The following is a 15728-nucleotide window of genomic DNA, read 5'->3' as shown; positions in this document are numbered from 1 at the left end:
AAAAAAACCAACATTTATTAAGAATCTACCATGTGTAAAAATGGGCAGAAGACCTAAATAGACATTTCTCCAAAGAAGACATACAGATGGCCAAGAAGCACATGAAAAGCTGCTCAACATCACTAATCATTAGAGAAATGCAACACAAAACTACAATGGGGTATCACCTCACACCAGTTAGAATGGGCGTCATCAGAAAATCTACAAACAACAAATGCTGGAGAGGGTGTGGAGAAAAGGGAACCCTCTTGTACTGTTGGTGGGAATGTAAATTGATACAGCCACTATGGAGAACAGTATGGAGGTTCCTTAAAAAACTAAAAATAGAATTACCCTGTGACACAGCAATCCCACTACTGGGCATATACCCTGAGAAAACCATAATTCAAAAAGACATTGCACCCCAGTGTTCATTGCAGCATGATTTACAATAGCCAGGTCATGGAAGCAACCTAAAGGCCCATCGACAGACGAATGGATAAAGAAGATGTGGTACATATATACAATGGAATATTACTCAGCAATAAAAAGGAATGAACTTGAGTCATTTGTAGAGACTGTCACACAGAGTGAGGTAAGTCAGAAAGAGAAAACAAATATCGTATATTAACACATACATGTGGAATCTAGAAAAATGGTACAGATGAACCAGTTTGCAAGGCAGAAATAGAGACAAAGATGTAAAGAACAAATGTATGGACACCAAGGGGGGGAAGCAGGGGTGGGGGGGTGGGGGGATGAACTGGGAGATTGGGATTGACATATATACACTAATACATATAAAATAGATAACTAATAAGAACCTGCTGTATTAAAAAATAAATAAAATAAAATTCAAAAAAATAAAATAAAATACTAGCCATCGCATACTACTTAAGACAATTTAAGATGAAATGTATTAAAACTTTAGCATTAAAAAAAAGAATCTACAATGTGTTATGCAGGTTCACACTTAGCTCTCAACTTCATAATAACCTTGTGAGGTACTGTTATTTTTTTCTAATTTGTAGATGAAACTCAGAGAAGTTCAGTACAGGCCTAAGTCCACCTAGCTAGTAAACAAATGAGCCAAAATTTGAACTCAGGCCTTTGATTCCAAACCTTGTTACACTATTCCATACTGCCAAACGCATGTAATGCTTATGGTTGCTCAGTTATTTTCAGTATATTCTGTTGCCATGAGGTAATAGAACATTCTTCAATAAGAAACTGGGAATCACTGATCTAATCCTAGCTCTGCTTATAACTACCTGTATGATAGAAAGGAAACAGAAATTTTAAATAACTCATTTTCTCATTTATAAAATAGTATATACATCACTATCCATTCAACAAACATTTCTTAAAACACTTACTTATGTAGAATCATAGGAGGATCAAAGTAAATAAGGTTTCTAAGAGCACTGCACATATTACTAAGATAGGTAGTAGAATGTCATTAAAACCCTGGCACATTTAAGCATCCCCAATCTCTTACTAACTTGAAGCGTCTGGAGGCATGTCTTTCGGAAGCTGCTGCTGGTGCTTCCAGTCATGATACTCATGATGGAATTCACAGCCACTGAGAGTGAGGCCTGTAGTTTCTGATGAGCCTAGAGAATAAAACAAGGAAGGGGGAGGCTGCAGTTTATAATAATACCAAACTGCTGGTTCAGATAATCCCAAAGGGACCAAAGGTTTTAGTCAGAGCAGGATTTCAAAAATTCTTCCCCCTCCACCAAAAATACTTACTGAGATCATGACATACAAAGGACACTTAGACTTATTGACGTAGATACATTCAGAAAAGACACGCAGTAGGACACTGAGCAACAAAACAGATATATTTATTATTAAAAAACAAAAAGCTTTAAGCTTTACTCTTTTAGTATAGTTGTCTTTTCCCTGAAAAGGAGGCCATATGAAGTAAGAAATGTGTTACCAAAAGTACACAGGATGGAGGGATTCAAAAAGTCAGGTAAGGGGCTTCCCTGGTGGCGCAGCGGTTGAGAGTCCGCCTGCCGATGCAGGGTACGCGGGTTCGTGCCCCGGTCCGGGAAGATCCCACATGCCGCGGAGCAACTAGGCCTGTGAGCCACAACTACTGAGCCTGCGCGTCTAGAGCCTGTGCTCCGCAACGAGAGGCCACGACAGTGAGAGGCCCGCGCACCGCGATGAAGAGTGGTCCCCGCGGGCTTCCCTGGTGGCGCAGCGGTTGAGAGTCCGCCTGACGATGCAGGGGACACGGGTTCGTGCCCCGGTCCGGGAAGATCCCACATGCCGCGGAGCGGCTGGGCCCGTGAGCCATGGCCGCTGAGCCTGCGCGTCTGGAGCCTGTGCTCCGCAACGGGAGAGGCCACAGCAGTGAGAGGCCCGCGTACCGCAAAAGAAAAAAAAAAAAAAAAAAGAGTGGCCTCCCGCTTGCCACAACTAGAGAAAGCCCTCGCACAGAAACGAAGACCCAACACATCCAAAAATAAAAATAAATAAATTAAAAGAACGCTCAACATTAAAAAAAAAAAAAAAAAAAACCTCTGGCCTGAATCATGAAGAAAAAAAAAGTCAGGTAAGAAGACAAAGTGATGTTATAAAGGATTAGGAAATGGGGGAAGAATGTAAGATTTAGTGAAACAGCAGCTCTAGACACATGTGTGGGAAGGGGAAATATATAGATAAGAAAGATATACATTGATGTAAGCTTTTATATATAGGATGGATAAACAACAAAGTCCTGTATAGCACAGAGAACTATATTCAATATCATATGATAAACCATAATGAAAGAGAATATAAAAAAAGAATGTATATATATGTATAACTGAATCACTTTGCTGTATAGCAGTAATTAACACAACATTGTAAATTGACTATACTTCAATTAAAAAAAATTTCAGGCCAAGTGCATGCATGTGCTTTCAATTTATCCAGAACTTATAGTCAATAATATAGCACTTCAATGTGTGAAAGAGGGAAGAAGACATTAATGACACTACAAATTAATATACAAAAATACTTCAAGGTGTAAAACTACCTAGAATGAATATAGTGTCCTGGGTTCAGTGTTTACTGTTCCTCTTTTATAAATGTTTTCCTGTCCCCTGGTATAATGGGAGTGGTGAAAACAAACTAACAGGCAGGCAAAACCAAGCTCATTTTGCTTGTGAAAAAACACACTCACATCGTAAGTCACGTGTTCCAAAAAAAATAAAATTTGTTCACACTCAAAAAAAAAAGAAAAGAAAAGAGGTACGTTATCAGTCATTTTCCCTGGTCTACTGTTCTGCCCATATTTATTCAAACTCACCTACTAGGAGATAAGACTAAGCAAGCTGGTTACAGTGACCCATCTAAGTTAAAGCCCAAGTTCCTAGGCTAGATGCAGTTTATAAGACCAGCCCAGGTGGGGACTTCCCTGGTGGCGCAGTGGTGAAGACTCCACACTCCCAATGCAGGGGGCCCAGGTTCGATCCCTGGCCAGGGAACTAGATGCCACATACATGCCGCAACTAAGACCCGGTACAACCAAATAAGTAAATATTTTTAAAAAGATCAGCCCAGATGACCAAAGAGAGGAAGAAGCATTCAGGGAGGAAGGGCTCTCAGGCCCTGTCTGCCATATACTCTATCTTTTTCTTAGAGAAAGGAGAAAGGGAGTTGTGAATTTCTTACTACCTTGACAGCGTGGTGATGCTGCTCCAAGGCCTGGTCCACAGCGACCTGGATGGAATCTTGCACCACACTGTGGCTCTCCGTGAGAATGGCACTGAGATGAGTTGTGAGCAAAGTGTGGACTCCTAAGGGGAGGGAAAATGTTGGTAACCTTGAGTGAGAATGACCACTTCAAGACTGCTGTTCATATGCTGTGAGTCAGGGCTGAGAATGGGAAAGAGGCCACTTGAAAAAAGAAGCCACTTCTGCCTATCCAGAGATAATTACTTTTCTAGACAAAAACCCCCAGCAATTTACAAACCTACCCAATTCCCACTTACAAATGAACGAAAGCTCACTAAAATTAAAGTGAAGAATGACATTATTTTTGAAGAATCAAATGAGGGATCCTGTTTAATTCACATCAGAAACAGAAATATATGCTAAATACTATAAATAATGACACTGGTGGCTCCCAAAGGAAAGGAAAAACCTCCTGGAGAGTATGTCTAACTCTACTCTGTTCCTATTTGAGCGTCACTGTTATGGTGAGCCACTGCTACTGTCAGGGTATCAATCCTTTTAGATACGCTGTGGTATAGAAAAAGTTAAGGGCTTCCCTGGTGGCGCAGTGGTTAAGAATCCGCCTGCCAATGCAGGAGACACATGTTCGAGCCCTGGTCCGGGAAGAATCCCATATGCTGTGGAGCAACTAAGCCCGTGCAGCACAACTGCTGAGGCTGCGCTCTAGGGCCTGTGAGCCACAACTACTGAGCCCATGTGCCACAACTACTGAGCCCATGTGCCTAGAGCCTGTGCTCTGAAACAAGAGAAGCCACCGCAATGAGAAGCCCACGAACCGCAACAAAGAGTTGCCCCCACTCGCCACAACTAGAGAAAGCCCGCACACAGCAACAAAGACCCAATGCAGCCAAAAGTAAATAAATGAAATAAATTTATTTAAAGAAAAAGTTAAAACTCACAATCTGAGAATTGCTGGTATAAGGTCTTTTTAAATGAGGGACTATCTCTGATAAAGTAACCATAGGCACCACTGCTCAGCATCCTTCAGAAAAGCTAACACGTGAGACTGATGGGCAAAATACGTCATTAAACAATATGCCAGCATTGATGATCCTGATACAACCAATACAGGAAGACAAATTTACTTTTTGGGGCACCTGGAGAAAATGCTTCTTAATTAATCTTTCTTCTTTCAGTGTTTTTCTACTCCCTGTATGGTCTGTTCAAAGGTAAAGCTGGCTGGCTTTTCTCAGGGCTGCAATTAAAATGCAAGTCAGAAAAAAAAATGCAAGTCAGAAGGAACATTTTCTACCACAAGGTACCATGATGCTTTCCTGGAAGGGAGGGGAGGAATTGCTCTGCTCAAAAGGGGTCTGGAACTGGAATCAAGAGAATATAGATTCTAGCATCAATTTTACTATCAACTAATAGTGACCAAGTCACTTCACTTTTCTCATTTTAGTACAGAAAGTGCCTTTATACCACCTGCTCTCATGGGTATTTTGTGCAGATAAACTGGGATAATATATATAAAGTGTTTTGAAATGTACATTGCAATATTCAAAGAGAAAATATCGCTATTGCTATGATATCATGTGGATTACTATTTTCTATAGTTTGGTCCTAAGAATAGCCTTAAGAAATCAGTTGAAGCCCCTTTGAAAGCAGACATTTAATTAAAAAGCTATAGTTTCATCCCTAAAACTGCTGATACCACCAGATGCCTTTAACACTGTGGCAAAATGAGTTAATCATAGAAAAGTTACCATGACAAGGTAGGCAGAAGGCCAATTAAGTGATTTTCTTTTTTAAGACACATGGAAACAGACTGTAGTTCTGCACAAGCTGTTTCCTAAAAGGAGCTCTGGAGAAAGCTTTCAAGGATCTGAGAAAGAAGAGGGGGAAAAGAAAATAAAATTACTACATATATCTGTATCCATGTATCTATACCTACCTACCCTTACAGTGCATCTTCTTCAAAGGTTAGTCCTAAACTCTCAGATGTATAAGGAAATTTTAAAAGATAACTACTATGTTTACTAATGCAGTGATGGATTTCTGTTTAATCCAGTACTGAGTACCACTACCTGAGATGCTGCAGGCCTTCAGAGTCAAGCTAAACGAGGTGTACAAACTATCACAGTATTATAATAATGATAGTAACCCTGGTTTCTGAGGAAGTATGTTTAATAGGATTCAGAATGTGGTACCAGATTTTATGTCATCCTAGGGAAGACTGAACATGGTGCTCCCTCTAGCAGACCAACCTTAAAAAAAAAAAAAAAACTGCCAAAGATAGCAGATCTTACATCTTAAGAGGGTCTTTAGACTTGGAAGGGCCTTTGATAGCACCTAGTCTAACAATCTCATGTTAAATATATGAAAAGGAAGGATCAGATGATTTATGCAACTTGCTTTCCAAAAAATCATTAAGGAATTTGGTAGCAGTACTAAAATTAAACCCAGGTCTCTTGATTGTACCCTGAAGTCCTTTCCACCATACTAAGCTGCTTCTGAGTCTTTGTCCATGCCAGCACAGGTAGGATAATAGCCCTAGGCATTCTCACCTTTGACCTCCTTGCTGGAAGCCTCATTAGTTTGAGTCTCTTCTATGTTCCCATTCCAGGGCCTTAATGAATGGAACAGTGGGGCACCAGAGAACACCAGCTCCTCAAATAAAAGGGTTACAAGCCAGAGCCCTGGAAAGCAGTGCTTCTCTCCTAAAGAATATATACATGATGGAAAAAGGTAGGAAAGGCATGCAAGGCTGGCAGTAGAAAAGAATCCCACAGGTTCAACAAATAGTTGGCAGCAATGTGAGGTCTTCTGATCTGGTGTTGTAAGCTGTCTCATTTCTCTTATGACTCAGTGGAAGCAGGGCCACACCAAATAGCACTGGAATGCCTAGAGAGTAAAGTCCCAAGAAAAAACAGTCGCCCACAAAGAAAGAATAACCCAGAAACATATCAGGAACATCAAAAGGAAGGCTTATGAACATTCCCCCAGACATTTATCAGCTCCACTTCTTGCTTCTTCCTTCAAAGTTTAGGAGGGCACTGAGAAACACTTAAATTTATGTCTCAGGCTTTATTGGATTAAAATGCATAAGCTGGGCTTCCCTGGTGGCGCAGTGGTTGAGAGTCCACCTGCCTATGCAGGGGACACAGGTTTGTGCCCCGGTCCAGGAAGATCCCACATGCCACGGAGTGGCTGGGCCCGTGAGCCATGGCCGCTGAGCCTGCGCGTCTGGAGCCTGTGCTCCGCAATGGGAGAGGCCACAACAGTGAGAGACCGCGTACCGCAAAAAAAAAAAAAAAAAAAAATGCATAAGCCAACTCTCATACTCAGTGGTTTTCAAACTTTACTATGTTTAGGAATCACCCGAGAATCTTGTTTAAAATGCATATTCTTGAGCCATACCAGATTTTTACATTAGCAAAACAATGAGTTAATCCTTGCCCAGGAAGCTGCACATTTTCAAATACTCCAGGTGATTCTGATGCGTGTGTTTCACAGACCACGGAACAGTGAAATCACTGCTTTACCACTAACAGAGAGAACCTTCTGATAACAGGTTATCACCTATCTGCTAGATAAAGGCCAAAGGTATTTGTATGCCTGAACAAGGACAATTTCTCCCTTTCCAGAGGTTGATGTGGCAATCACACAAAGCCATTCATACCAATGTACTCCCACAGCACCTCGTGCTCAATCTGAGATGTTGCATTAAGGCCAAGTAAAACTGATAACTTTCTTGATTCCACTTGGAAAAGCAGTAGGGTGGTGAACAGTTCTCAAGCCTGAAAAGCTTTAAAAACATACTGATACCTGAGGCCCACCTCAATCCAAGGAAATCCAAATCTCTCCAGGGGTGAGGTTTGGGCATTTTTTAGAAGCTCCCCAGGTAATATATTGTGCAGCTGAGGTTGAGAACTACCCATCTAAGGTAATATACTCTGGAGGAACCAACAGGAAGTGTCTGCTGATTTCTGGTCAACCAAATCTGGGAATGTCATCATCTAAGTGACGCTTCAAGATATAGATCTTTCGCATAGAGCATATAATTTTTTTAACTTATTTAAGCAAGGTTTTTCATTGAAATGAGTTATTTTACAGAAACACATCTATTCAGATTTATGCATCATGTAAAGTCTCCTTTCTTTATTCTCTTAACATTTAAGCACACCCAAGCTGGCAGCCCCACTCTCCTATACCTACCCCAGAGTTCCATTTTCTGGACTGGAAATCCGCTGTGGAAGTCCACAAAGAGAAAAAGCAGCAGAGTTTGTCCCTGGGGGTCCATATTCTGAGTCTGATCCCCCTCACTGGATTCCACCTGATAACTCACATCTGGAAGCACCAAATCTAGAGGACAAGATATTACAGAGTATCCTAAGTAAAGCCCTCAAAATGCTAAGTGAATAAAGAACCTATACCTCAAACAAAGAGGGATCTGAGATAAATCTAAATTCGAACACTCCCTTCTCCTCCTGGATCTGTTTCTCTACCCACATGATAAAAGTAAATAATAGTGACTCACAGGAAGAACATCAAAATAACAACTGGGTGTATAAAATGCAAACCAAACAGCATTCCTTAGAATTTACTGGGAAGTATTATACAGTAAATTCATTCACTCCTCATGTAACTTTCTAAGGTAGGTATCACTAATAAGAGGCTAGTAAAAAGTAGGTATAGCTAGTAAGAGTAATGATAACAGCTAACTTGTATTGAATGCTTACCACGTGCCACGTACCACATTAAATTCTTGGCATGTATTATCTCAACATTCAGACTTCACCGCACTATGGTATGGGACATATTCTTATGCTCTTTTACAGGCAAGAAGAGAGGCACAGGTAGGTTAAATACATTGCCCAACATGAGACAGGAAGTGGTGGAACTGTTTTAGACTAACCCCAAAATCTGTGCTCTTAACCACAGTGCTATATAATATTTGTATTCCCAAGTAATCTGATCCCTATGGTCTTTTTCTAGAATATAATCACTATAGTCCTAAATTCCATCCAGATCCATATAGAGAAGCACCTCCATGTGGATCCTGGTTCTGTAATGAGGGAAGGTGACATGTGCGGACATTTTCTATGCTATTCATTTCCAAAATTAACTGAGCAAGTTTAGGCATCACAAATTGGCAAAAAATGAAGGAAATCAACAAAGCATGAAAATAAAAATGGAAGAGAAAAGGAGATATGGAGAGCCCTCGAGATTTAAAAAATCCTGATAGCATGACATCCCATCTGTTAAGACCAAAAATTAATATTTTTTTTTTCAGTGACATCAATGGTTTAATGGATAGGGGGATCTTACATGTCTGAAGCAAGGTCCTGGAGTGATACCCCACTGTGTGTGGCAGACAGCAGGCAGAACATGGTTATCAAAATCTGGAGAAACTATTCTAGATAGACATTCCCAAAACATAATTATTCCTATAGAGTTTACCTAAAGGCTCTTATCTTATTTACATTTACTTAAAATTTCATCATAGCAAGATATTTTCCTTGCTGACAAATTTGCAACAGATATAATATGGTCTTATTTGACCTCAAAATAAGCCTAGGTGTAAGTATTATACTTAACACTGATGACTCTAAAGACATGTCTATATTAATCAAACCAACAAGTTTAAGCTAGCTTCAATACCAGATATCCATTCAGTACTGAATATTTCCCATATCACGTGAAACTGAAATTCATTCTGGAGTTTCTTTTATATTTCTGAGAGTTTATATGAGCGCTTAATTTCTCTTAAGCCAATTAAACAGAGCTCATCCACAAACCAATCTTGGCAGTGCCATTTGGAGGCAGAGACCCCTTTATAAGGTACACATAGACACACATTTATTTATGTGGACACAGAGATCTCACTGTTTTCTTGCTAGAGTTTAAAAAGGTCTTTTTTTTTTTCTTCACTCTCAAGGATCACAGGTAATTAAAGTTCCTGAGAGCCCAGGTAGATTATTAACATCTCAAAGACACAGGAAGAGAAATACCAATTCCTTCTAGAAAGCTAACTTCCTCTAAGGCCTATGCAAAAACCAGTTTTTAGAACGTCAGAAGAGTCCCATCTTGGATGTTTTCAGGGATTTTTTTCAGTTTCTAAATAGCCAATTCAGTTTAAACAAATAACAGTAATAGACAATAATACATATCATTCACTCACATTCGCTTGCCTCACTTTCAGAGGAACATGAATCACCATTCAAGTTACTAAGACCCTCCCTAGTGAGGGTTAAAACCAGGAAGAGAGAACAGGATTTGGACTCAGGTACCCAGACACTCACACACACACCCCCAAGATAAAAGCCAAACCAATTCCAAAAGGCTCTCTTTGGTACAATAGCAGAGCCATTAGGGGACACTGTTCTCTTAATACATCTTCCACAGTTTGCCAGGGGAGAGGAGTAGTAGGTATTCCCCCTCATTGGGCCAGGTGGTACGGTAAGCAGCCATTACCCAAGGGAGCAAGGAAAGCACTTCACCCTCATTGCTGGCCCCATATAAGTGCCCACAGCCCACAGCTGTGGCCACAGCCTTATTAAGACCAAACATTCTTTCCTCACAAAACCACTTACCTCCAGAAGCCCAAGGACACCCTCCTTTCATTCCGCCCTCTGGAATAACTACCTACTCAAGAAAAAATGTCTTACCACGAGGCCTACTTCCAAGATGAAGATTCTATCTTTCCCCCGGAAATACTTCCCTATACTGGCAGGCTTCAATCTTCTCATACCAGTCACAACTCTAGAATACCTCCTCGCTACTGGTGAACTTCCTCAGGATCCAGTTGAACAGACTGCCTTCTAAATTTCAAAGGATTCTAGCTAACAACAGTCAAACTCAAGACTATAAAGCTCCTAGACATCAGCTCATGGTTGCATATTCCTATTTCTCAGTTTTATTTGCTGGTCTAATTATTAAGCATCCAATTTCAGTATGATTCACCCAAAGCCAATGTGATTAGGCTCTATATGAATAGTACAGTCAGCTTCCTAGGTTTATCACTATATGGTTTATACTCCTGCCTTGCTTTTACGTAGTATTACAATTTTTCTAAGTAATTTTATATGGATTTTTTCATTTCATTGAGAAATATTTCTCTTCCACGATAGTTCAAAGATGTTCTTGCAACTTTACTAACCTTTCTAAAACCCCAGAGTTGATGGATTAAGGTACAATAGAAACCCTCTGAACAAGTCCCTGGAAGGTGAAGGCCCACTGACTACATCAAGAGGGCCAGGAATAGAGAAGGCAGTAGGAATGAGGAGAACCAGCATCAACACGTAATGCCAGAACGGTTAGGCTCTGATGGGGCTTTGCCTGTTGACACCTGTTTGACTCACTTTATGTGGAATCTCAAACTTAGCCAGACTCCCACCTGTAACCCCCAACCTAAGCCATCAGATCACTAGGTCCTATTCTTTTTTTTTTTTTGCGGTACGCAGGCCTTTCACTGTTGTGGCCTCTCCCGCTGCGGAGCACAGGCTCCAGACGCGCAGGCTCAGCAGCCATGGCTCACGGGCCCAGCTCCGCGGCATGTGAGATATTCCCGGACCGGGGCACGAACCCGTGTCCCTTGCATCGGCAGGCGGACTCTATGCCACCAGGGAAGCCCGGTCTTATTCTTATATACACTTGCTATTTATATTTCCTTGCATTTCTCTAATATTCTCCAGAGTTCTTTATTCCTATGCAAACAAAGAGAGGGAGATTTACCTCTATCTAAATTGAAATCCAAATTGGGCACCATACACAAGTGGTGTTTCTTCCAGTTAATGAAATACGAGGTATCTTTGAAGATAGTAGAAGTTGGCTGCTCCGGATTTAGCAATATCAGAGGCAGACCTGAAGGTCCATATAGAAATATGTATAGTTGCTAAAGAAAATTGCAAATTTTTAGTTTTTTATAACTGTATTTATATGCATAAAACAAACACAACACTGAGCTGGTTCACACTCTCAGAAATAAACTAGTGTGCTAGGCGATTACATATTAAGCCTTTTCCACATTAAGGATAGGTGTGAGGCGCCAGAGATAGATCCACTAGAATCCCCAGGAATTATTTTGGGTTTAATGAGTGTGAGCTACAAATATAGTTTTGGGACAATTTGTTTATTTACTCTCCTACTCATTAAATCATAGGTTTGAATGGTACCACAGGCTAAACACTACACTGTACTAAGTTCTGGGGATATAAAGATGAATATACAGATTTAATACTTACCTTCAAGTTATATTTATAGTATGGGAGATACATGTAAAAACCAGTAAACTGTAATATGATATGATACATGCTAGAATGAAAGTATATACAAAGGAATATTTCCCAGCAAGTATTTAAGTATATTCAGATTGAGAGGGAAACACTTCACCTTCTCCAACCTACTCTCTAACCAAGACTAAGGAAGGTAGGCCCTTAAATGGTTTCTTTCTCTTGACTTCTCATTCCTACCCTCACCCTCCCTGTAACCCAGTGTTTCTCAACCTTGGCACGTTGACGCTTTGGGCCAGATGATTCTTTATTGTGGGGCTGTCCTGTGCATTGTAGGATGTTTAGCAGCATCCCTGGCCTCTACCCGCTAGATGCCAATATCACCTCTCCCTCCAGTCATAAGGATCAAAATGTCTGCAGACATTGCCTAATGTCCTCTGAGGGCAAAATCACCCAGTTAAGAACCACTGCCTAAACTTTGTTGTCCCCTGAACCAAGGCTAATAAGACCAGAATATATATTGTCCTGTATCTTTCTGTTTTCATCCTCTTTTTCATAGGGTAAACATGAGGCATTAAGTGTGAAGATTAAAATCCTTACCCAGTAGGGACTGGGGCATTACTGAAAGTCACAACAGAGCAAAGGGAGGCAGTGCCTATGAATGAAGTCTCCATCACAAATCCAAGAAGGCATTAACACTTGAGCTAAGGCCAACACATTCACTATTTAGAGCCAGGGGAGATTTTAGGTGCTGCAGACTCAGAATAAGAGTGAAATATCCGAAGAGTCAAAATGTGTGAATGTCTTTTAATTGGGTTGTTTAAACTATTTACATTTAATATGAATACTGTTATGGCTGAGTTTAAATCTAGCATCCTGTTACCTGTTTTCTATTTGTTTCTTGTATTTTATTTCCTTTTTCTTCTTTTCTATTTTTGGATTGGGTATTTTTTATAACTCCATTTTATCCCTTTTTCTGACTTATTAGTTATAACTCTTTGTGGTATTAACTTAGGGATTGCTTTAGGCTTTACAGTATACAACTCTAACTTATCACAGTCTGCCTTCAAGTGATACTGTAACAGTTCACACATGTATAGTATGAGAATCCTTCAACAATGTACTTCCATTTCTCCCCTCTTGGCCTTAGTGCTGTTGTCACACATTTTACTTCTACACATGTTGTAAGTCTTACACACTGTTGATATTTTTGAACAGTCAATTATCTTTTGAAGAGGTTTTTTAAATAGGGCAAAAATCTTTTATATCTACCCAAATAGTTATGATTTCCAGTGCTCGTCTTTATTTGAGTAGATCCAGAATTCCATCTGGTACCATTTTCCTTCTGCCTAAAGCATTTCCTTTAACGTTTCTTATAATACAGGTCTCCTGGTGATGAAGACTTTGGTACATCTGAAATATTCTTTATTTTGCCTTCATTTTTTTTTTTGAATTTTTGAATTTTATTTTATTTTTTATACAGCAGTTTCTTATTAGTTATCTAATTTATGCCTTCATTTTTGAAAAGTATTTCCTCTTGGTATAGAATCCCACATTAACGGTTTTCTTTTCTTTTATTAAAGATGTTGCTCCATTTTCTTCTAGCTTATACTGTTTCCAGTGAGAAATCTGTGGTATTTCTTATCTTTGTTCCTCAATATGTAATGTGTCTTTTTATCTCTAGCTGTTTTTAAGATTTTTTTCTTTACTACTGGCTTTAAGCAATTTGATTATGGTGTGGCTTGGTATAATTTTCTTCATGTTTCTTACGTTTAGGGTTCATTGATCTTCTTGGATCTGCAGGTTTATAGTTTTCATCAAATTTGGAAATTTGGGGAACATTATTTCCTCAAATATTTTATCTGCCTTGCCTCCCTGCAGGACTCCAGTTACACATCCCTGAATTAGGCCACTTGAAGTTGTCCCACAGTTCACTGATGCTTTGTTTATTTTTTTAGAGTCTTTTTTTATTTTACTTTAGTTAGTTTCTAGTTTTGTGTCTTCAAGCTCACTAATCTTTCCTTCTGCAATGTGTAAATCTGCCATCAATTTCATTCAGTATTATTTTCATCCTGAAAATTATATTTTTTTCCTCTAGAAGTTCAGTTTGGGTCTTTAAAAAATCTCTTTCACCTCTTTATTTAGTATGTTCAATCTTTACTCTCACTTTTTGAACATGGAATACAGTTATAACTGTTTTAATGTCCTTGTTTACTAATTCTATCACCTGTGTCATTTCTGGGTAGGCTTCCATTGATTGAAATTTTTCTTTCATTATGGGCCCTATTTCCCTGCTTGTTTGCATGCCAAGTAATTTCTTATCGGATGCCCAGCATTGTGAAGATTACCTTTTTGGGTGCAGAATATTTTTGTATTCCTATAAATATTCTTGAACTTTTTTTCTGGGACACTGTAAAGTTATTTGGAAACAGTTTCAGTCTTATTGGTCTTACATTTAAGCTTTGATACGTGGGACTAGAGAATCCTGTAGGCTATGGCTAACTTTTCCCCACTACTCAGGCAAAGCCTTCTTAAGACTCTACCTCATGCCTTAAGAAGTATGAGGCTTTCCACCCTGCCTGATAGGAACAGGAACTATTCCCAGCTCTGTGTGCATTCCAGGGATTCTCTTCTGTCTGGAGCTCTATTTCTATGTATTTATTTCCTCTTCAGTACTCTTTTCTATAAATCCTAGCTGTCTAGACCTCCCTGAACTTTGAACTTTGTCTCCTCAACTCAGAGAGATCCACCAGACTCCAGTTGGGTATCCCCTCCTGGTGTTGTAGCCTGGAAATTCTCTCTAGACAGTACAGTGGGGCAAACACAGGGTTCACTTGTTTGTTTCTCCTCCTTCTAGAACCACTGTCTTGCATTATCTGTTGTGTAATACCTGAAAACTGTTGTTTAATATAATTTGTCCATTTTTTCTAGCTGTTCAGGGTAGGAAAATAAATCCAGTCCCTGTTATTTGATCATGGCTGGAAGTGGAAGTTCCTAAATCCTTTGACACAATCTCATTGGCCTTTGATAACTTCCTTGCTTTCTGGCCCAACAAGATACCCAGCTCATCTTGTACATTTCTACTTTAGGCCCAGAATCAGCCACTTCTCCTTTTTAGTGAGCAGTGGTATTTAGAGGACACATTCTGAGTACCACGAGTGTTCATTGCTTCTAAGGTTTTTTAGTGGACAGAGCTAAGAAATATATAATTTTTAAAGTCAGAAAAATTGGGGATTCACGTTGGTATTTTCAATTCTGTCTCAAAGTTACTTTTAAAGATTCTTATTTCTTTCAATTTACACTCATATATCTTCTATCTTATGCTAAAAAATTTGGTTCCTAACAATGTTAACATAATTACTTATTTGTTTTTACATAAGTATGCACACAATTTTAATATAATAATACCAATATTATTACTAAGAATCAAGACCACTTAATGAATTTTAAGAGTTCTTTGCAGTTCATTTCATCCTTAGAATATCCCACCAAGAATGTACAGTCAAAACACTATGCTCTAGTCAGTTGAATTAATTCTTCTTCTTGTATGGATTATAACAGTAATATAATATATAGGTAGGTTCATTACCTTTTATCTTGAAGAATATTTTTACTGGGTATGGAATTCTAGGTTGATGATTATTTTATGTCAGGACCTTAACACTATTATTCTACTACTTTCTGTTGGTATGAGGAAGTCAGCTGTCAGTTTCTCTTTTGAAGAAAATCTGTCTGTCTTCCCTGGGTGATTTTAAGATTTTCTTTTTGTCTTTGATCTTCTAGAAGGTGTGGATATATAGACAGATATATATTTTTTATAAATTTATTTATTTATTTTTGGCT

General features: G+C 39.2%; 1 protein-coding gene across 11 annotated transcripts in view; it reads right to left on the bottom strand.

Moving 5' to 3' along the window:
• Nucleotides 1–15728, bottom strand: part of TOP6BL (TOP6B like initiator of meiotic double strand breaks) — a 92090-nt gene that overhangs the window by 20232 nt on the left and 56130 nt on the right. For 10 of the 11 annotated variants that reach the window (XM_060019343.1, XM_060019350.1, XM_060019351.1 and 7 more), the window contains 4 exons: nt 11389–11540; nt 7870–8016; nt 3652–3773; nt 1482–1592 (listed from right to left, as the gene is read on the bottom strand). In XM_060019343.1, coding sequence (XP_059875326.1) covers nt 1482–1592; nt 3652–3773; nt 7870–8016; nt 11389–11540 — 532 coding nt within the window. The remainder of the gene's footprint in view (nt 1–1481; nt 1593–3651; nt 3774–7869; nt 8017–11388; nt 11541–15728) is intronic. The other variant, XM_060019342.1, reaches the window with a different exon arrangement.

The sequence above is a fragment of the Delphinus delphis genome, chromosome 8 (assembly GCF_949987515.2).
Source record: "Delphinus delphis chromosome 8, mDelDel1.2, whole genome shotgun sequence".
In the NCBI taxonomy this organism is placed as follows: domain Eukaryota; kingdom Metazoa; phylum Chordata; class Mammalia; order Artiodactyla; family Delphinidae; genus Delphinus; species Delphinus delphis.
This window is presented reverse-complemented; position numbering and strand designations above follow the sequence as displayed.